Raw genomic sequence first — 23,341 nt, 5'->3', positions numbered from 1 at the left:
TAAGAGGATATAAATTTAACATAGCTAGAAGTATCTAAGTTACATTGTCAAAGTATGATAATTATTTTGATGGGTACCCAATTGCAAGGTTCATCTCAGCAGGTTTCCATTCTTTTTCACAAAGGGTTGTCATCTCATGTGCCTCCGTGGTCCTGTCCCCTTTCAAGCTACTTTTCTTTTTACCATATATTTAGAGCAGGACCACTAGGGTCCACCACACCATTTAAAATAATCTTATTATTCTAATGATGGGGTGTGGTCAAGATAACGGATGGTTAGGGCGTGCTTTTTCGTCTCTCCTTCCCCACCACCAATCTGGCTCTGCTGAACACCACCCCTGCTGCGCAAAGCGGTCCCACGGCCTCAGCACATATAGTGGTGAGGCACAAGGTGGAATGCCTGGAGTGGCCCCTGGCATCGGGAGATGGTCCCGGCGAGAGATGCGCATGAGAGGCAGAGGCCACGCACAGTAAAATGAAAGCCGCACTACATCACGCTGACTGTGGTCGAGACTCACCTGACGGCCTCTCACCTATGAGCCAGATCATTGGTGTGACATCACCCACTCGCACCACAGCCCAAGGTGCCCAGACTTCTCTCTGGGTGGGGCAGGGTGGCGCCATTCCATGCATGGATGCCACAAATGCAGTGAAGATGAGGCGTACCATGAGGCACTTGCCCTGCCCTTGGAGCCCCACAGCAGACAGCTCCTGAGGACCTGAGCCGCAGCCAATGAGAGAGGAAGGCATAGGGGTTGCCCCCTCCAGGTGAGGACTAACTGCTGAAAGCTTCCAGAGGTCTGGCACCTGCAGCGCTGCAACTAATTAAGGCAGGGGCCACTGGTGGCCTGGGAGAAATGGAGGGAACCCATAGAGCACTGGTGTGGGTTCCATGAGAGAGCAGCACTGTCCACAAGGGCCCCAATGGCACTGGTCCTGACTGCTGAGTGCCCTGGGGCACTGCAAGCAACGCTGGATTGCCACACATGACAGGAAGCAGCACCATACGGGCTAGCAAGCAGAGAGGGGACTGTGCCCCTAATGGCTTGCCCACACCATTGCCGGCACCCACAGTACCTGACCCATCCATTAAAAGCATGTGGCCTATAGTGAAAGTAGCACCTGGAGCCCAGAAAATGCATTTGTCCCTACAGTGGGCACAGCAACAAAGACGGAAGAAGGAGTAGAGTTGCCTTGACCTGCAGAGGCCAGCACCCTGCTCTACTGCCCGTGCCTAACCTGTTCCGCCTCGGTCTAGCACCAACCCGTAGTATGCAGCCCCCTCCCGATCCAGATCGCCGTGGGGTCTCTACTTTCTACTGGGAGCATTGGGGGCCGGGCAGGGTTGGACTCAATGATTACACTGTGCAGAGCTGGAGACCGAGGAGTACCCCGAGGAACTCCTGGTGGGTCGCGCCAGAAGCAGATGGTTTGCTGAGCTCTTGGAAAAAACTGGCAAGTGGGCACACTGCCCCAATGAAGCAGGAGGTGCCGGGCTCACAGTAGTTTGGACAATGATTGGAGATCACATGAATTAGCTACGCCCCAGCGGCAAGCCCCAAGCACCCCATAGCACACTGGTGAACTTGCTGCTGTGAGTGAGCCTCACCTGCAGGGAGAGTCACATAGAAAACAGATGACCGAGCATCTGTTTCCAACTGGGCTATGGCAGACAGTTATGGCATCGGCCAGGCAAAAACAAAAACGATCCCTGAAAGACATGCTGACCAAACCGACTGGGGGCCCTCCAAGTGATCATCCTCCGGAGGCTGAGGACACGGAAGGGCCAGCGACTAGTTCCTTCCTTGAGGCTTTGTTCGCATCTCTGCGCATCGACCTCCAGGTAGTCCAAATTATCAACTGACCTCAGAGAGGTCTGATGAGACCTAGAGAAGGTGGGTGACAGTCTCAGCCCTCAAAGACCATGAAACCAGCTGAGATGAGGAAGTTGAGCAGTTGCAGCAAGAAGTGAACAGACTTCAGGAACAACAGATTGTCTTACAGGCCAAGGCTGGGGATCAGGAAAATTGGTCAAAGCAAAACAACATCTGCATCATAGGGGTGCCGACGACTTAGGTGAACATGTCAGAGCCCTTTTCCTTCACATCCTTGAGGTACCTGCGGACAAGGAGCTAAAGCTCTACCGGGTCCAGAAAGTAGGCCTACTGAAACCATAAACTGCCCCAACGATGGGCATATTAAGCTGCATCCATGACTTCCAACTAAAGGAATGCATACTCCGCAAGGCTCGTGATCTGCACCCAGTACACTCAAGAGGTCACAAGCCTATGCTGTACAAAGACGTAGTGTTCATCACCTTGCAAATGTGCAGCAATTTCCATCCGGTGAGCACTCACCTGAAGAATACCAGTGTCTCATACTCCTGGGCCACACATTTAGGATAATCTTTCACCTGGACAGCAAACTTTACCAAATCTAATCGCTTACGGTGGCCTGCCGGGTGCTTGGCATAGAAGAATCCACTGAACATGGATAACAAGCCACCCCCTTCCCCAGGCCTGAAGGCCCGTAGTATTCATGCTGGAAACGACACAAAGCTGCACCTGGAGGAACACGAGCTGACCCAGAGACTATGGTGATGAAGAGGAGAGCAGTGCTAAAGACACTCACCGGGGACTCAGGCAGACCAGATGCAATGTCATGCCATTAGGACTTTGAGCCAGCAGCACCAATAAAGGCAGGTAGGGTGAGGGACGGGGCGGAGGCCAGGAAGAGAGCCACAGTAAGGTCCCATAAACCTTCTTCCAAGTGGGAAACTCCATTATTTTGAGGCTTTATACCCAATGATAATGTTGCTTTACTATTGTTTGTTATTGTTATGGTTATTGGGGGAGGGGGTTCGCACAGTCGCACTCCATCACTGACACATTCATACGCAAGCCCTGCAGACCCGGAGTGGGCAACACAGAGCAAAGATGGGAGGTCCCTCTCAGTGACCTGATTGCTTCTTTCTTCCCTTTGTGATATGCATACTACCATTAAGGTTCTCACCCTTAATGTAAAGGGGCTCCATTATCAAGTCAAGCACAGCGCCATCCTCTCCTAACTAGACCATCTGGAGCAGATCTGTGCAGATTTCAGGAGACACACTTAATTGCTAGTGATTGGCACAGATTGAGATCTTGTGCTTTTTCTCTTCTGCCCCTATCAAGACTGTGAGAGTAGCCCTACTGGTGTCCTGTTCCTTTCACGGCAAAGCTCGGGCAAACGTTTCTGAAATTAAAGGCCAGCTGTTGGCACCCACTGTAAGCGTGGGCGATTACACTTTCACCTTTGGATCCCTAAATGAGGGTCAAGAAAGTTTCCTGAGCAGGGAGGTTGCTGAGACAATGTCTACCCAGGACAGGTTGGTGCTCCTGGGGGGAGACCTCAACTTAGTATTCAATAATAACCTAGATAGGTTGGTGCAGTGCTATGGGAACACTGGGGCCCTGTCACATGAGGGCGCACAATGGCTACAAGAGATGGATTTAAGAAACATCTGGTGTGAACTACACCCTCAAACGCAAGATTACACTTTTTACTCCCACTTTTAAATTTGATCACAGGTCCAGATTCGATCCCCACCACAATGTTAGAGGCTGCTATTGTAGTCATCCCTAAGCCAGGGAAGAAAAAGCAAAAATGTAGCTCCCACATCCCGATTTCCCTTCGCAATGTGGATATCAAACTCTTATCAAGTTTAATGGCCACTCGTTTGGGGACCATCATGCTGGGCCTAATTGAGCCAGAGCAGGCAGGGTTTGTGCCCAACAGAGTGTAGCGACAACACAAATGCATCCTACATCTCATAGAGAAGGCCAAGCGCTCCAGAAAGGAAATTAAGCTCTTGGGTATAGACGCCATGAAGGTATTTTACCAAGATCACTGGTCTTATCTACACTTTGGCATAGGTGAGAGTTTCCATATATGGTTCCTTAGCAACTATGGCTGCCCCAAGGTGATGATCCGGCACCCTTTTCTATAGGTGGGGGGCATGAGACAGGAATGCCTTCTTTTGCCCCTGCTGTTTGCCTTCTACATGGAACCTATTGCCCAGTGTGTCTGTGACAGTCCTGCTATCACTGGGGTGGAACACACTATTAGTCTCTAGGAAGACGATGTACTAGTGGTGTTGGACAAAGCAACCACAGCCCTCCCGGCTTTTTTGGCTGAATTGGAGATCTTACAGGTGGCGGAATTCTACGTCAATGTCCATAAATCACAGGTCCTTAACCTCTAGATCTCCCCTAGTGACAGTAGTGCACCTTGCAAGGCAGTATCCAATCCAATGGGTGACTAATTATATCCCCTACCTGGGGATTTACTTGGCCTCACCAAATCAAACAAGATCTTTCCCGGTGGAAAAACTATGGCCCTCATTCCAACCCTGGCGGTCTATGACCGCCAGGGTGGAGGTCGCCGGAAGCACCGCCAACAGGCTGGCGGTGCTTCATCTGGCATGTCGCCCAGCCGGGTCCGGCGGTTTCCCGCCGGATTACCCCCGGCTGGGAGAATCCTCCATGGTGGCGCTGCAAGCAGCGCCGCCATGGGGATTCCGACCCCCTTCCCACCAGCCTGTTTCTGGCGGTTTTCACCGCCAGAAACAGGATGGCGGGAACGGGTGTCGTGGGCCCCCTAACAGGGCCCCAGCATGATTTTCACTGTCTGCATAGCAGACAGTGAAAATCGCGACGGGTGCAACTGCACCCGTTGCACCCCTGCAACACCGCCGGCTCCATTCGGAGCCGGCTTCAATGTTGCAGGGCCTTTCCCGCTGGGTCGGCAGGCGCTCCCTTGGCGGGCGCCCGCCGGCCCAGCGGGAAAGTCTGAATGGCCAATTGGCGGTTCCCGCTTGGCGGGCGGCGCCCGCCGCCCGCCAATGTCGGAATGACCCCCTATATGCTTTCCTGTCTTGGCTTCGTGGATGCCCTCTAGATGAATGTTTTGGCCAAGATCTTGTTCTTATTCCAGACCCTCCCGGTTACACCTCCGTAAGGCATGATCCAGTCCCTACAGACAGAAATTAATCGCTTTCTCAGGGCTGAGGGTTGCTCTCGGATGTGGCAGGAACACAGCTACAGGCACCCAAGTGAAGGAGGCATGGGTATCGCGAATCTTCTGCAATACTTCAGTATGTGAAAGAGTGGGGCAGGGAGGAATCTGAGAAGGACTGGCTATTCATGGACCAGGCAGTAGCTAGGCAACACCTATGGAATGTCCCCTTCCATAAAAAAATCACATCGTCCGAGGAGCCTTTATTCCTCCCCTGTCACTACAGCCACCATGGAGGTATGGGATCAAGTGGGATTACAAAAAGATCTATTCTCACTCCCCTCCTCTTTGATGCCAATCGTGGGTAACATGGATTTTACGCCAGGCATGGACCAGATGGAGTTGTCTGCATGGCAGCGAGTGAGATGTCGCTCTGAGAGACAGCTGTTCGATGAGGACGGCCTGCTCCCTTCCGACCAGCTCTGCACAGACATTAACCTACCCAAATCAGAGAGGAAGTGTTCTAGGTTCAGCACTGGCTCACACATCCGTCCAGGGGTGAAGAGACCTCTTGCACCTTTTGAGAAATGGTTGGTGAGGAAAACTTTGGATCAGCGTCTAGTCACCGAGTTGTATGCCATTTTGTGACAAGCCACATGGCTCATTGAAATAGCGGGCCAGAGGAGGTGGGAAGTGGAACTAGGGGCAGCTGACACAAAAGGAGTGGGAGGAGCATTACAGGGTGTGACATACTGCAGGAAATGCAGCCAGTATGCAAACCGCCACCAGGATTGCCACATACTGGTACCTTACTGCAGTGCGCCTACACAAGGGTAATCCAATGCAGTCTGCCAACTGCTGGAGGGGCTGCGGCTCTCCTGGGATGCTGCTCCACTTGTTGTGCAACTGTCCTAAGCTTACAAAATACTGGGACACCATTTTAGGTGATATTGACACACATCTAGACACGCACATTCCACAGTTCCCCCCTTACACAGTCTTGGGGCTCTCAAATGCACTCACATTCCCACTCTAATCCTGTAGGGGACATAATAGAGTGCTGGCCTTAGGTGCAGCCCTACAGAACATCCTAACACACTGGGGTAGGGGGCACATCCCAACACATCTGGGGTGGCTACACCATTTATGGCATATTTTAGGGATGGAAAAAAATCACACTCACCCTTGCTGCGCAGAATGACTCCTATAGTGAGCTCTGGTGCACATACCTTTTTCTGCTCTCAATGGAGTTCTGAGAGCTTACATGCCCTAGGTATCTGCACCTCTTACGCTTGACAGGAGTTACCACCCCTACCCAACTGGCAGCAACCAAGTAGACTGATCTCTAACAGGTGATGGAGAGCCATATTTTCTATGCCTTTCCACAGTGAGTACCCCGAGAGGAGGATATGCAGGGGGTTCTTGTTGGGTGAGTTATTGCTATTTAGAAATGTGGTACTTGCGAAGAGCGCTGCAATGATCTATGCATCACTGTTTCTTTTCTGTTGCAGAAATACGAATAAAGAGAATTTAACCATAATTCTAATGATAGGCTTTGTTTCACTACTCTAACTATTACTCAATGAGTTATTCTCTGCTTACTGAGGACAACCTTCAGGTAATAACATTCTTTGCTGAGCTAGAAAGTATAGTTTGGGAAGCTTCTAAAGTCAACATCAGAGGAAAATATTAAAAACCAATTCTTTCAGAACATCTTTTCTCTATTGTCAAATATGAGTACTTCATTAATATTTGCTGATATATCATTTGGTTGTGTTCACATGATAACAGGCACAATCCTGATTTACAACTTTTTCAACATAGGTTGGAGTTGTTAGTAAGTGTATTTTTTTATGCGCCACAGTGTTTCTGTAGCCCTACATGGCTTAGTTGATGGTGTGTTGTGCAACGGACAGCACATCTGCATTTAGTGGCAGGACATACAACCCACTCTGCAGAATTTGATGAGATTAGTGAACCCAACATTAGCACCAATTCTGAGAAAAGGTGAACGTACTGTATATCGCCTTTCAATATATAGTGTTGTGACCAAAGGTACTACACTCTTTGGCTTTCCTTGTTTTATCTGTAAGCACGTCTGTGTATAGTTACAAGAGTAGTCAAATAAATGCATCAATTAAATAAAAACCTTAAGTATCACATAGATTTTTGGTTACTTTTTGAGAATTATACAAGATGGCTCTCTTGTGACTTTTGAGTTCCATTTGCTTTTTTTAGCTTGTGTGCAAAAGGAGCTCTGAAGGGACAATCTATTCCTTTTAGGGCATACTGCTGCCTTTGCACACTGACAATGGCTGTTGCTGAACAAAATAGCATTTTTTACCCTACAGTCCACCATAAAGGCTAGAACCCTCACCAAATCCATTTACAAGACTACTCTGTAGTTGCAAATTAACATATAGGGGGTTATTCTAACTTTGGAGGAGTGGTAATCCGTCCCAAAAGTGACGGAAAAGTGACGGATATACCACAAGCCGTATTACGAGTTCCATAGGATATAATGGACTCGTAATACGGCTGGTGGTAAATCCGTCACTTTTCCGTCACTTTTGGGACGGATTAACACCTCCTCCAAAGTTAGAATAACCCCCATACTTTCTTAAGTTAGTATGTCCCCTTAAAACATGCCATATTACATCACCTCAATTAGCATCTTTTCATAAAAAAACATCCAGAGAAATGTTATCTATGAGAAATTGTCCTTTTCAAATGTCACTTTCAGAAAGTAATCTAGATATCAACTTCGCTATGAAGGCACATTCATGGAACGGGTGCTTTTTGAATTAAGATTATTGTATTATCACTTGTGATATAAAAAAACTAAGCCTGGGGGAAAGTTTAACTACACCCGAGTAATTTCAGTAATTACTCATACACTTGTGATACAAAACTACAGAAATGATGCCATCTTGAGTATTTGAGAGTAATTTGGAGTACAAATCCTACCACAGAAGCATAGCAACCACAATTTAAGAGAGAGCAAGAGGCTACTGGCTTCTGCTGTTTGTTACTTGTAACATTTAGGGATATTTTCTTAAAGCATAATGCATACTCAGGTCCTTCTTGGACACGAGTGCATTTGCTTCTCACATAATTATGCATCATTGCAAAAGATTTTGCAGTAGTTACGAGTAATTACGCTAGAGAGAATAACGTCAGTTATGTTCACCCCCTCAAAGAAACAGGATGACCAAAAACAGTGTTTGCAGCCTTTTTCCCTATTAGCACACAGCACCTTGGAAGTGATTGACCATGGTCTCCTAACAGAGACAATGGTTAATTAAAGTGCAGTGAGAAATAAAAAACTATTGCAACAATTAGAAAAACACATGTTCCTGACCGGTACCATAACGCAAAAAGAAAGACCCCCTGAAGAATTCTGTGAGGGAACGCTCGCACATCAGAACAACATAGAAATACATTGAGATCATATGTGTCATATGACTCTGTTCCAGAGCTGACAGGCAAAATATCATATAAACCAGTGGTTTCCAATCTTTTGACTTCTGTGGACCCCCCACTTTATCATTACTGGAGCCCAGGGACCCCCACTGAATCTTTTTTTGGATTCCAGGGACCCACCACTGAGTCATTACATAAAGGTGGGGACCTAATCTGTTAATATTATTTGATTTTCTAAGCAGTCGCTGAACCCCTGAGGAGGCTTCGCAGACCCCCAGTGGTCCCCAGACCACAGGTTGGGAACCTCGGATTTAAACGTTCTGAATGTATTTCTCTGATATTCTGGTGATATTTCACCTTCCCACCAACACACCTAATAATAATATATTTAACTTCTGTGTTTAAAGTATTGACATTTATAAGAACGATGACTCAAACCAAAAACAAATACAGAACAAGGCAAATATTTATCACTATTAAATTGAGCGAAATATAAATATATACCACATGGTATTTGGGTTAAAACAAGCAGTGGCAGCCCGTACTTTAGGGCAGAGGGGCCACGCCCCCCCACCTTTTGCCCTTCATGAAGAGTGTCTGTCAGGCTGAACAAAGGTCAGCCTGACAGACACTCTCCATGTTCAGCTGAGGCAGCCAGGAGCAGATGTGCGCAATTTGCGCACACTCCTGGCTGCCTGAGCTGAATTTTGCTGGGCTGAGGAGGTCACAGCTCTTATGGGCGTGACCTCCTCGGCTCAGCAAAGGTGCCTCGAGGCCCTCCCCTGGGTGACGAGGAAACCGTCACCAATTGACACTCTCCCTTGGTGCCTCAGGTTTAAGCCCTGAAGTGCCCAGGGCGAGTGTCAATCAGTGACACTTCGTCACAGAGTGGGGTGGGGTCAGCAGTCTCACTCTGTGACGAGGCTGGGACTGCTGCCTTCCCTCATTGGCTGACCTTAAGGCAGCAGTCCCAACCCTTCTGGGACCTGGAGGCTGAAGGTAAGTGTGTGTGTGTGTGTGTATGTGTGTGATGTTTTAAATTGAATGTTTGGTGCGCGCGTGCATGTTTGAGTGTTATGAGTGTTGTTAATGGATGTGCATGCGTGCGTGTGTGTGTGTGAAAGAATGAGTGTGTGTGATCTTTTAAAATGAATGTTTGGTGCGTGCGTGCATGTTTGAATGGTATGAGTGTTGTTAATGGATGTGCGTGCGTGCGTGCGTCCCTGTGTGTGAAAGAATGAGTGTGTGTGTGTGTGTGTCCCGCCCGCCCCCCTCCCTCCTAAAGCTGCCGGCCGCCATTGGATAAAAGGAGATAAATAAATTGAAAAAAAAAAAAATGTAGTTACCACTGTATTAAATTAACTGCCACAACATAATTGTATATAAAAGATTATATAAAATTTTACCTCATAGTCTATAGAAGGGTAGCTACACAAGCATCAACAGGTGTCCAAAACAATTGACGAGCAAACAGTGGTTTAGAATGTTTAGCTACTGAAATTTTATCAAGTTTTCTACTGAAAGTAACCTATGCCCACCAGGTATGTATAGACAGTAAAATGGCAATTTCCAGTTAGAAGTATTCGATTTCAGCACAGATGAAAATGTGAAAAATCAAATAATTTAATTTGGGGAAGCAGAAAACGAGCAAGAGAGTGTACTAGATTTATAAATAATGTGTTTATATGAAATATAGCCTTGCATATTAAGAATGAAAGATTATGGCACACGCATACAACAGATGTTTCATTGAATCAACCTCAGTTTTTAATACCAAGATATCTAAAATTTTCAACTTTCAAATTAACAGGCTTACACAACTCACATGGTGTGGGCCCATGTCACATACGGCTACCCGATGAAGCAGTGTATTCACACGGTGAAAAGTAAGGCACACTGACTCACTTACAGAGAGTCGTGTTTCTTGCTCGTTTGTAGAGAATCTGTACTATCAGAGCCCATGTGGTCTATTATCCTGGGAAAGTGACCCCAAGAGGTTTTGCTGCGGATGGTTGGGTGCCCTTCCTACACCATGCAGCTGCTGTCTCTTCAAAAAACAATCCTCTATTCAAAGTTCTGCCCTCTAAACAGCACATGTGCTCCCACACCATATTACACAGTGGAAAGTATTCCTTGGCAGACAGACCTACAAAAACTCTCCTTACCTGGCGGCTCCTGATAGTAATCTCCGAGGCTCCTTTTGGTGGATGTATGTTCTGCGTGCTCGTCAAGAGTGCTTCAAACTCGTCTTCTTTCCCCATCTGCCTGGCTAGTGCTTTGAGACTAGGGTACAGAATATCCACTCTAAAGATGGACACAGAGAGCAGAAAGAGCAGGGATTATAAAAATGGTATTTCTCTGTTTACACAAGGAATGAATTTCTGTTCCACATTTAGGGTGCAATCGGTGAATACATATAATCTGGCCCTGGTCGGGTGGAGGGATAGTATGGGTGGGTGTGTCTGTGCATGCAAGTGTGTGTGTGTGTGTGTGTGTGTGTGTGTGTGTAGCTTGCACTGCTGCCACCTACTGTGGGCCGCACCTGTGTAAGTAAAGAAGGATTTGCTGCTGTTCTTATAGTTTCTTTTCTTTTTATGAGCAAGGCTTGCAGTATGATTGTTAGACCTGACAGCCCTAGGGTGGTCATCCCCCAGCTTTTGCTTGCCTCCCTCCATTTTTTTGATCTTTTTGCTGGTTTTAGGACTGCGCACTTTGCCACTGCTGCCAGTGCTAAAGTGCTTGTGCTCCCTCTTCATGGTAACATTGGCTCCTACCCAACTGCCATATTTAATTTACCGATAAGTCCCTAGTGAAGTGCACTACATGTGCCCAGGGCCTAAAAATTGAATGCTGCTAGAGGGCCTGCAGCACTGATTGTGCCACCCACATAAGTAGCCCCTGACCATGTCCCAGGCCTGCCATTGCGAAGCCTGTGTGTGCAGGTTTACTGCCACCTCGACTTGGCATTTAAAATCCTTTGTCAAGCCTTGAAATTCCCCTTTAATTTCATATGTCACCCCTAAGGTAGGGCCCTATGGGGCCCACATGGCAGGGTGCAGTGTATCTAAAAGGCAGGACATGTACTTTTAAGTTTTACATGTCCTGGTAGTGAAAAACTACCAAAACTGTTTTTCATTATTGATAAGCCTGCTCCTCTCATAGGCCAGCATTGGAAATTCCATTATATACTTTTAAGTGGTAATTTCTGATCTGAAAGGAGTGGCGTTTTAATGTTTGGTATGCTTGTAATGGTAGTGAGAAATCCTGCTTACTGGTAAAGTTGGATTTAACATTTCTATTTTTTAAATTCCACTTTGAGAAAGTAGGCATTCCCCGGCTCTCACTGCTTTCTGTGCCTTACAGTCTGTCTCCAATCCACGTCTGGTCTGTGCTGGGTGACAGCTCCCTTTGTCCATTCCATCCAGACAGCCATAAACATAGGACACTTGACTGCATCTGCATTCATTTGCATACTGGTGGGTCTTACTGGGCAGGAAGGGTGGAGGGGCTCTCACTTTCACTTCGAAGGGTAGTGGCCTGACCCCACACAAAGGACTGATAACCCCTCACAGATCTCCTGTGAGACGGGACTGGGCTTCAAAACCACTCTTTGAGGTCTCCTCCACTTCAAAGGCATATAAAATCAGACACTTCTGGACCTACCAGTGGACTCTGTCAGAAGGACTGTGGTGCTGCCCAAAGAACTCAACTGGACTGCTTTTCTGGAAGGACTGCTTTTCTGCTAGTTGCATTGCTGCCTGCTGCTCCATGACTCTGCTGGAAGTACTCTGCCTTCCCACCACAAGTGATCTCCAAGGGCTTGTTAGCTTGCCCTCTGTTCCCATGTCTCAGGGACATCACAGTCTTGAGCCATCTGCACCTGGACTCTACACGCTATCAGTCTGCCCTGCCTTGGAAGTGGGCCTAAGGTGCTCTATCTTCTGTGGTGTTCATCTGAACTGTAGTGAAGCATTGCAAAGCCTCTCCCCACCGCTGGAGGCGTCACTTGACTCAAAGTCGGGAGGCGCAAAGCCCCACAAAGCCCCGCCATGCAGCTGCCAGCCCACTGGAACCGATGCACAGCGACGTCAAGCCCTGCAAAGCCTCGCTGCACAGCTCCCCAGGATCGACACAAAGCGACAGCAAGCCAAGCAAAGCCTCACCGCACACCTATTCCTCCACATCACCCTTCCTCTCACAGCACACTTCTTTCGACGTCTAAGCTCCAATTTGGTAGCATTAACATGGGCTGGCAAAACAACCCTGAATCAGATGGGAACTTCTCACTCTACCACTCTCTCAAGGCAGCTTGGCTGCTCCAGACATGCCACTTTATGCTATGTGCGCCCAGGCACCATTTTGCACTATTGGATCCATCTGATGTTCTTTCAACCACACATGGCCATCGAAACAGACCATGCCAATCCTTGGCCTTTAACCACATTGCAGACACAGTTGACTATTTATGCTTGGGTTTGGATAGTTTGCGAAAACACATTGGCTTTCTGACATGTAATCTCCTTCCATCCCGATCGGTTATAACCCTCAATTACCCGCCCCCACTTGATTTTGGCACCAGGGCAAAGGCATATAGGAGGGACCTTAAGACCTTGGGCCAGATGTACAATGCTTTTTCCTGGCTGCAAACGGCCTGATTCGCAGAATCAGACCGTTTGCAATCAGAAAAAGGCATTTCCGGATGTACAGATCCCATTTTGTGATTCAGTAATCCATTACTGAATCGCAAAATGTTTTTGCGAGTAGCTATTAGGAAGGGGCGTGCCAAGGGCGTCCCTTCCTAACAGTGAGTCGCAGGGCCATGTAAGATTATTTTGTGACCGTCACTGCAGTCGCAAAACAATCACAGTTACCACCAACTTTAAGTTGGTGGTAATCCATTTGCAAACCGGAAGGGGTCCCTGTGGGTCCCCTTCTCCTTTGTGAATGCAAGCAAACATATTTTTTCAGAGCAGGTAGTGATCCCACGGACCACTGCCTACTCTGAAAAAATTAAAAGAAAACTTTTCATTTTTTTGATCGAAATGCATTCTGTTTTTCTTTAAGGAAAACCTGCTTTATTTAAAAAAAAGCAGGCCACCATCCCTCTGAGTGCGGCCATTCTTAATGGGGTCTCAAATTGCGTCCTCCCTCATGAATAATAATGAGGTAGGTCAATTGTGAATCGCTAAATGTGTCTCAGACACATTTGTACATTTCATTTTGTGAGTCTCTATTTGCGTTTCACAATGAATCACAATTAGAGACTCGCAAAACTCGCAAAATGAAATGGTCATACATCTGGCCCCTTCTCTGATCTCTACACAAATGGCCATTTTATCCCACCCTTCGAACCCTCAGTGGCTGCACACACCACCTCACTAAAATCACTGCTGTACCACCAACTACGTGCAACATGTCGAACACTGCATATCACCTTCCCTGCACCTCCCTGGTCCTATTGCTGAGATCAGATGAAACATCTGTCACCTAACTATAGACTAAGACTAATACACTTTAAGTTCCTACACTGCCTGTACCGCACCTCCCACCAGCTTCACCAGATGGGGCTCATGGAGGAAGCCCACTGTCTGCATTGTAATTCACCACAAGCCACCTTTCTGCATCTCTTCTGAGAATGCCCTGGGGTGGTGCGGTTCTGGGAGGGAATCTTCAAACATATACGCACTGTTACAGAATATGTGCTGCTGAGCAATCCACTAGTGGGGCTCTAGGGTTATTCGAAAGATGGTCCTGCTCAGGACTGTCGCCTCATAGCTACGCTCTTGCCCAAACATAGAGTTGCCATGCACTGGGGCCGGTGCTTACCTCCCACTCTCAAGGCTTGGCTACGGGACATCACATACTGCCAAACACAACTCTCCATGTACTGGGAGCAGATGCCAGTTCGCTCCCGCTCACACATATCTGGGAACCATTTCTATTCTTTATGCATAGTAGAGAAGCTCCACAGTACTCGAAGGGCAGACACATGCCCCCTGTCTCCTGCATGCCCGCTTTGCCGAAGTGACTTGAACATATATTACACTAACACAGTATTCGGTACACTGAGCACCCATTCTCCCTATCGCCCTTCCGTCTTATATAGAAAGTTACTCTCCACATCAAATGGAGATGTGTACCATCAATAGAGCAATGTGTGAACACTGCAATGTAAGTGGGCTGTGCCTAATGGTTGAAATAGTTTTAAGATCTGTTGTATAACCTTGTCACCATTCCTCCTTGCTACCCTCTCCCCTTCCTCCATCTGCGCTGTCTGTAGTACGTGTCTTGATTTTCTCTGTATTATGCTTAAACTCAATAAAAACAATTTTAAAAAACACCTTGCCACACCGTTCCCCGGGATCAATGCAAACCGACTTCAAGCCCTGCAAACCCTTACCGTACAGCTTCTTGGAACTGACGCTGGACGATGCAAAGCCTTGCAAGGTAATGCTGCGCAGACTGAGCACCAGGATTTAGGGTAGTGTGTTCGGCTGACCCAAGTGGGTCCCTGTAAATGCCTCGTGCTTCATCGCAGTCAGCCTGAACTTGTGACTTTGTCCCGGTCCAGCGCGACCTGATAACCACAGTTGGCGCTTTGCGCTTCTATGCGCTGTTTTCATCTAAATCTATAAAATTGTATGTCTGAGGGTCTACGTATTGGATTTTTGGCATTTTTGTATTGTTTTATTAATAATAGTGTCAGCCTAGCTGATGAAGGGGTGATACCCTGAAACCGGTCCTAGGATGCTTGTTTCTGGTCCTGGGAGGACCTGGCTTGGCAGTTCGGGCTGGACTGTTCCCATGATAAACAGGGTCAAGACTGATTTGCATATGGCTGGGTCCAAACTGGGGTGGTGTGGTGAGCAAAAATAAAATGAGGGATTAAACCCAGATCTCTGTGACTGGGGGTGAATGTTTGCATTGTTCAGCATTCCGTCCATCCTCTGTTCTTTTTGTACAGTTCACTACATTGCCCACAAAGTCCAGAGAGAAGAAATATTTTATCAGGTTCTCAAATCTGGCACTTGGTCCAAACCAAACTGCATACCTTCCATTTTAGACCCATTAAGTAGAAGGTAACTCTTATATAACTGTTTTTCTGATCTTTGCAAATCAGCAAGTTGGCATTGTCAGTACTTTCACTCAATCTTAATAAGTACCAGAATGTTGTCTGCATGGGTCTGAAACTGCACTCTACACCCCTAAGTAGATTTTGCAAAGATCTAACATATCCATTTAAAAGGAACAAAAACAGAGGGTAACCCTGCTGGATCTTGCATGTGGAGTGGCTAGGAGGCAGCACAGTATTTTACCAAAGGGCTTTGTCAGAGTATCCAATGAGCTGAGGATTTTAGAATGAGACAACAGATGAAAACTGCCTATTTAGGTAATGGCTGGTGAATCCTGTCATTTGTGTTCTATATATTAAAAACACATTCAAAAGATAAATAAAGGATTAAATAAAATAAGGAATATATAGAATATCTGTCACTTCAAACCCATATTTTATTCAATTTCTATTACACCATTTAAAACACAAGGTTCTTCATAAACACAATGAGTACATTAGCATACATTGCCGCAAGAGTATGTGGAGAGTGTGGGGGAATTGAAAATGACCAGAGACACCTGGAGAACAAGGATCATATACATTTACCAAATTCCAAATGCATTGTTTGATTGTTAAACATATCCTGGATTTGTTACCCCAATCTTAATGTAAGAATTTGTTATACAACTTATATGATTGGAATCCTCCTGAAGTGCTGATTTGTATTTGTGTGCACTGCACAGGAACTTGTAAGAATCAGTCCAAGAAAATGTAACTGATATAATTCATCATAAGTTTATCTCACCCCATTACATTTAATAGTATAATGAGAGGCACACTGCAACCTGCTTTAGATTAGAACTAGAAGTGTCATTCAATGTGTATTTCACGTACCACTGACTCACTCCATTCATTTAGATCTTAGACTAACCTTCTTCTGGTTAGCACTCTTGCATTTATGTAATCCAAAATGATGTAGTCTGAACTGTACATTCTAAGAATATTGAATGTCACTAAAGAATTCTATATAGATTCATGCTACAATCTGCCTTGTACCTCTATAAGTCATGGAGCTCCTTGGAGAATATTATGCCACTACTTGCCTGCAGTAGATAAATAAATATAGATAGATAATATGGATAAACATAAAAGAAAAGAAAAGTAAAAATGAAGTGGGTCCCCACCCATTCATTTGAGATAGGGTCTACCTGTTTGCCAAATGTACTTTTGATGATCGTAATTGTTAGTTTTTACAGAGTGATACTTTCACTATGCTATAAATAACAGGTGTTTTCCTAATTATCAGTAATCAATTTACTGACCTTATAAGTAGCTCTTTTATAGGGAGACTGTGGGAGGAGGCAAATGAGGCCAGTAGGCTTAGCCCCTTCTATTGTCAGAGCTTTTTGTTATCACTGAAAGCCTGATAGTGGTGTGGCTTTCCCAGCACTAATGTATGAAATCAACACTTTTCAAAGAGAAAGTCTGGACAGGGCTTCCAGCTCCCACAGGTGAGCCCACACAGGAGGAGGAAAGGAACAATTAAATCAATAACCTCAATCAGGATTGTGCCTGGAAGTCACTCCTTGCTTGTAGTCAGTTCTTAACATTTATCTATAATTTATTTACATATACTGAAAACAAAAGAGTTTAGAACAAAATGAAGAAGGGCCTTAGTTAAAGACTATAGACACAACAAGCATACAGTATTTTTTCCATATATATCTTGCATGTATTCTCAGTTAAACTCACCGATAGAGCTCAGAAAACTGCTTGTAAAGAGCGACACTGTTGATCTCCTCAACGCTGAGCTTCAGCCGCCCCCACACATCCTTAAATAACTCAAGCTGCTTCCATAGTTTTAGGAAAGATCTCAGCAAAGAATAGGCTGTTATGGGATTATGAAGCCCGTGAAGTTCTTCTGAGGTCTTCCACACATTCTGGTGCTGGTTGGCACTCAGTTGTCTTGTCTCCACTGGTGTTTGCTGAATTAGAACAAGAAAGGTTTGTTTTTGAAACATAATAAAGAGTAGTGCCACCTAGGTACTGGAGCACTGTTAGACAATGTATGTGGTCCGAGATAAATGCCTCGAACAGTGGTATTCCAAGACAAAAAAGGATGGATGAATGCAAAAACAATATCACAACATATGTATGTGTCTGCAATGTATACATTTGTCTAAAGGGGCAAGAATTGGAACATATAGTTGAAAGGCAGGTTGCTAACTATGACTAAATAATAAGCTGACTAGCTTAATGACTACATTACAGGGAAGCCAAAGAATATGAAACATGAACATCAGCTGTTTGGTACTGGCTACCATCCTGAATATAATTGTGGCCTGAATGGATGCAGTATGGAGACCCTGGTCACTTATTTGGAGATCCATACTGCCAAAGGCTGAAGTGTAGCCTTGGATGTGTACATTAGATAGCATGATCTGAACTTTATGTATGGTTTTAGGTATTAGAGGGCCAAGAGAAGTCTTGGATAGTATTATAATCATTTCTACAATAGACAGGATGTTAAGCACTCATTCAAACCTAATAAGGGTTTTGAAGGATCACAGACAGTTTATAAAAACTATGAGATTAATCTGATGTTGATTTTCTGGACAATATCGGGCAGTACTTTAGTGTTAGAAATTGGGTTGCTGGTTGACTGGTGGTGTAAGCCTTGGTCAAGCAGAAAACCACAATCCAAGTTAGGGTAAGGCATCAGCCACCCCTAAATTAACCTGTGCTCACCCGGTGGTTGCATGGCACAGAGCTCTCAGAATTAACAAAATGTGTAAAGTATTTGTGCAACACTTCAAACAGTAAAACAGTGATGCAGGTCCAGTCCTTCTCATCCTGGCAAAGCAAAACAAGAGCCCAGCATAGAAGCGGTCCAGCAGAGTGGCAGTACCTCAGCAGCGCAGCAGTTCTTCTTCCTGACAGAGTCTTTACAGGTCCAGAAGTATACTGACATGGTAGTGTCAGAGGTCAAGTACTTATAGTCAGTTGGGCCTTTAAATTGAAAGTGTGGGAGACTTCAAAGACAGGCCTTTGAAGTGCAGAACGGCCCTGTCCTTCCTGCTCTGACACCAGACTCACTACAGGGGGTTATGCAGGTAGGTAGGTAGGTAGGTAGGTAGGTAGGTAGGTAGGTGTGTGTGTGTGTGTGTGTGTAGGTGTGTGTGTGTGTGTAGGTGTGTGTGTGTGTGTGTAAGTGAGGCTGTGCCTGGCTCCTGCCTGGCTCCTTCCTCTCATCCTGCCAAGGATAGCCCATCACGCCATACATAAGCTCCCAAAGGGTGCGGTTGTCTAGGGGAAATACACAAAGTGCAGCTGTCACCCACCACAAATGTGCTCAGAAACAGGCAGCAGGCAACAAATGGCTAAAGAAAGAAAATGCCAACTTTCTAAAAGTGGCATTTTCAGAACTGTAATTTAAAATCCAAATTCACCATAAATTGTGATTTTAAATTGTGATTCTAGAGACACCAAACTGGAACAGTTTAGCTCTTCCAAATTATGAATTACACTTTTAAGTTGTAATAAGGCAATCCCAATGTTATCCTATGGGAGGGATAGGCCTTGCATTAGTGAAAAATGACTTTGGGAGTTTTTCACTACCAGGAAAGGTAAACCTTAAAAGTGCATGTCCTGACTTTTAAATACAATGCACCCTGCCCAGGTCCTACCTTAGGGGTGACATATATCTAAAAAGGGAAGTTTTGGGGAAAGCATAAGGGTTATTTTGTCAGGTCGACATGGCAGTGCAAAACTGCATACACAGGCTCTGCAATGGCAGACCTGAGAGAAGGTTAGAGGACTATATATGTGGGTAGCACAATCAGTGCTGGAGGCCCACTAGTAGCATTTAATTTACAGGCTCTGGCTACTCTTTACAAGGGGCTTTTAAGTAAATTATATATACCAATTGAGGATAAAACAATGTTGCCACGTTTTAAGGATGGAGCAGGAGCACTTTAGCACTAGTTAGCAGTGGTAAAGTGCACAGACTTATAAAGCCAGCAAAAACGAGGTCAGAAAAGTAGCAGTAGGCACAAAAGCTGGCGAGAAAGACCACCCTAAGACTGTCAGGAATAACATGTTTCATCAGTATGTAAGTATAATATTAAAGAAACACCATATCTGTGCCTCAACGCCTTGAGGTCTCCTTTTGTTTCATGCCTTGTTACTTAAGATCACATGCATAACTTACTCTTTAGCATTTTTTTTTTTTTTTTTTATGGTGAGAGAATTGGCCCAGGGCACATCACCATAGGACCGACAGTGAAAACACCTGTGCTCCTCTAGTGGTGTGGTGTGTGTGGCCTCTGTTCTCTATGCCTGTGTTTGAGGGCTCCCTGCCATACCAAAACTGCCTGCGCCAGAATGGAAAGGACAGGAGAAAAATTCAGGTTCCAGTGCCAGCACAGGCAGTGTAGATGAGGCAGTTAGTCAGCTGGGTAACAGTAGGCTCACTGCGCTGCCTCCCTAATGCTGCATTTGCCAGGTGCCCCATAAAGAAGGCAGGGGTACAAAGCATGAAACAGCAAATGCGTTGTGAGGTCACTAGGACTAAACAGGCATCTTGGTCACTGGCAAAGCCGCTTATTTAGTATTCACTCTGATGGACCTAAGAATGTCCCAGAAAGGACTGCAAAAATGTGTATGTTCACTTTTATGGTGGGCAGGATCCTCCATTAACAATTTTAATGCCATATGGGGGCTACAGAATGTGCAGCAGCCACCTCTAGATGTTTCCCTAAAAGTAATCTAAGTCTCCAAGGGGATTAAATCCCTGTCTCATCAGAGACTCTTTTGATGGTTTCAAAGCATTCCCGGAGCTGATACTTTTGCACACAGGCTCCAGAGTGTAGGGACCCCTGTTGGTTGGGCCTAAAGCTACAGTACCTGTATTATAAAGGTAGAAATAGGACTCATGCGCATGTTACTCAATGGAATGCTTTATTTACAAAGTTGATGATTGACAATGCAGGGCTTTAAATTACAGTGAATAGTAGTGAATGTTGGCAGTATCTTCATTGATTTCAGCGATGGAGTATAACATGTTTCTGCTCTTACTAATGTGGGGACACCCTGACAAAGCCAGTAGGCCTGCCTTATTAATAATGTCACGCCCTTACATTGTGATACTGTACCTAGTATAGGTCGAGGGGTTATGATTCTGGGTTCAAAGGTTGCTGGGGATGTGACCTCTTCTGAGACTGTCACCAAAGGTATTTCTATCTACCTGATTATAAGTATGTGTAATTAATCATAGTATTTAGTAATATATACGTAATAATATACTTCTCCTTTTTATAAGAAAAAACACCAACTGAACAATGATTTATTGAGTGCGTTTTGTATTGTGAACCAGCAATCTAGGGGTACAAGCCCACTCACTTCCCCAGAGAAGGCCTTGGAGTACTCTGCCACACTACCCTGAGAGAGTTAAGTGCTATAATGGGGTACTTGGTTCTGAGTAAAGAAAATGTTGCAGATTTATTACTTATGAAGAACTCACATCCTTCACAACTATCAAATAATAGCCTAATTTCTTACAGTTAGCATAATATGGACCATTCCTTTACGAAATATGGGCACCACATGTTTTGAGTGCTCTGCCTCCTATTCTAGAAGTCTTGGGCAGTTTCCCTTTCGGTAGAATCAAGGCATATGTTGTTTTACAACTGAGTGAGTTGCAATCCTCTTTTGGTTCTGCTCTTTCTGCCCAGTCTCATTTAAAATGCAAATACTGGAAGCCACTGCATATCTGCGTGTCTACCATCCACTGGGCTTATTCATTCTGCAGTGGTCCCTACAATCTGTGTGCTGGGCTCATTTACTCTGTGGTAGTCACTACAATAGTTGTCTGACTCTCTAAATATTTTTAGTGTATAGCACTTTTATAAACAAGAGTGCATGTGTTTTTGGGAAAAGAAAGGAGAGATTACAAATAGAAGAAGGTTTACTCTTGAAAGGGGGGGGGTCAACAAACCTACTGATGTATGTGGGCTGAAGGATGGGAGGTTGTAATGCTGCTTAATACATTGTTAAGTGAAAGTTCCCGCAGTGCTCAGTATCCAGAAAAGTGGATTGTGCATTGCCTATGGCCAGTAAGGCTACAGACCAGGCTTCTCCAACAAGTAGCTCTGAGCTACTGGTAGCTCTCCAGCTACCTGTAAGTAGCTCTCTTCAGTGCAGACCAGCCTAGTAAATGAGAAGCTTTTGTTTGGCTGAACTAATAAATATATATCAGAATTGAAAAGTGTATATTCAAGATACAAGTGTGTGTGTTTTCAGAACTCAAAAGCTGATGTTTGGAGAAAGATGACTGCATCTTCAAACATATTTAAGGATGATATTTGGAGTGATATATCATGCCATACTAGGGAGACTTATTTCTAATTTTATTACTCTGATGCCAAGCTCATAGCAACTATGGCTGTTATATGTAACCCATGTGGAGACATTCCACAATGACAAATTATTTTTTGCTTTACTGCTGATAACCGTGTCTGATGCACTGAGTTCTCACTGCTGGTAATGTTGTAAATGGTGCCCACTAATGTAAAGTTGTTTGATGTAGTCACTATTATAATTCTAACAATTTTAGTAGCTCAAGATGATTTTCAGTGAACATAAGTAGCTCTTATCATTGTAAAGGTTGGAGATCCTAGACAAACAACGCTGGGACATGGTAATGATTCGTTTGCATGCATGTTGCAAGAACAGATGCCATTCGATTTCATCCTGCTCCACATCTTTTCTGTGTAAAATAGAGTTTATGGCAGTCATAAACAACCATCTCTCTTTGCCTGTGATCAGATTTAGCATGCATGGTAAGGGTATAGCAGGCACAGTAGGGCATTCTGTTAATTGTCAATATGCCCTTCCGCACTATTGATTTAAGTCAGTTTATGGTCCTTTCTCCTATTATTTTCACTTTTTATTTTGCGCTGCTCTTGTTGTGTTAGGAGTTTATTTAATCTCTACTGTTGTTTTTCGGTTGTCTTTTTTTCTTAGTTGACATAAAGGTTGGGATGGTAAAGGCCCTCAAGCATCCAAAATTATTATTTGGCTTGTTTCAACTGTGCTGATGTTATGTTAAATGTACTTAAGAAGAATTCAAATGCAAATCTTTAAGATGCTGTAGAAAAGCACATAACAAGAGCACCGCAAGGGGACCAGAGATAATCTAAGTTAAAATCAGAGAAGAAGGGAGTATCTGAATCAAAGTGCAACATAAATTGAAGCGAGCACTAGGCGTTAAATTCTACTACAGAGAAAGCAATGTTGTCATATTATCATACGAGTTTTCTGGATTTAGAAATAAACAAAAAGCATTGATAGGTTTATGCAATGAGAGGGGAATATGCTATTTTAACTTGTTTCCCCAAATGGCCAGAGTTGTAACACAAAGGCTTTAAAAAGAGTCTTGTTTGGGTGGGGAGCTAATACAAGGGTCTAGGGACTGGTGAGAAGGGTCCTTGCAAGAGAGGTCACTGATTGTTCTGGCAATAGAATTTTGGACTAGTTTTAGGTGATGCAGTTGTTTCACAGGGGCTGCCACATGAAATTACTTTGCCATAACCCAGATGTGATTGAATTTGAACATGTATCACCATAATGTACCACTGTAGCGTGAAGAAAGGAAGCACCTGTGTTTAACTGTAGAAAAAAAAAGTTTTGGGCACCTAGGCAACTAGAATGTCCAATGAGAGATATGGCTCCAGAATGATACCTAAGTTTCATACAGATATTGCTGGTGCATTGTTGGGAGAGCCCGTGGGTGGGCTCCAGAAGATACTGCCTCAGGTGGAAAGGCCTGCCAAGATGAGACAAAACTCTGTTTTGGTAGGGTGAAGCTTCA

The 23,341-nt window shown here is 45.0% G+C and overlaps 1 protein-coding gene across 1 annotated transcript in view; it reads right to left on the bottom strand.

Annotated features, from left to right (window-relative positions):
* The window catches only part of LOC138297105 (uncharacterized), a 648,847-nt gene that overhangs the window by 274,679 nt on the left and 350,827 nt on the right, over window positions 1-23,341 (bottom strand). The window contains exons 35-36 of the mRNA XM_069236605.1: window positions 17,224-17,456; window positions 10,583-10,721 (exon numbers count right to left, since the gene is read on the bottom strand). Coding sequence (XP_069092706.1) covers window positions 10,583-10,721; window positions 17,224-17,456 — 372 coding nt within the window. The remainder of the gene's footprint in view (window positions 1-10,582; window positions 10,722-17,223; window positions 17,457-23,341) is intronic.

Source organism: Pleurodeles waltl, chromosome 5, assembly GCF_031143425.1.
Source record: "Pleurodeles waltl isolate 20211129_DDA chromosome 5, aPleWal1.hap1.20221129, whole genome shotgun sequence".
Classification (NCBI taxonomy): domain Eukaryota; kingdom Metazoa; phylum Chordata; class Amphibia; order Caudata; family Salamandridae; genus Pleurodeles; species Pleurodeles waltl.
The sequence above is the reverse complement of the archived record's forward strand: the minus strand, read 5'-3'. Positions and strand labels throughout refer to the sequence as shown.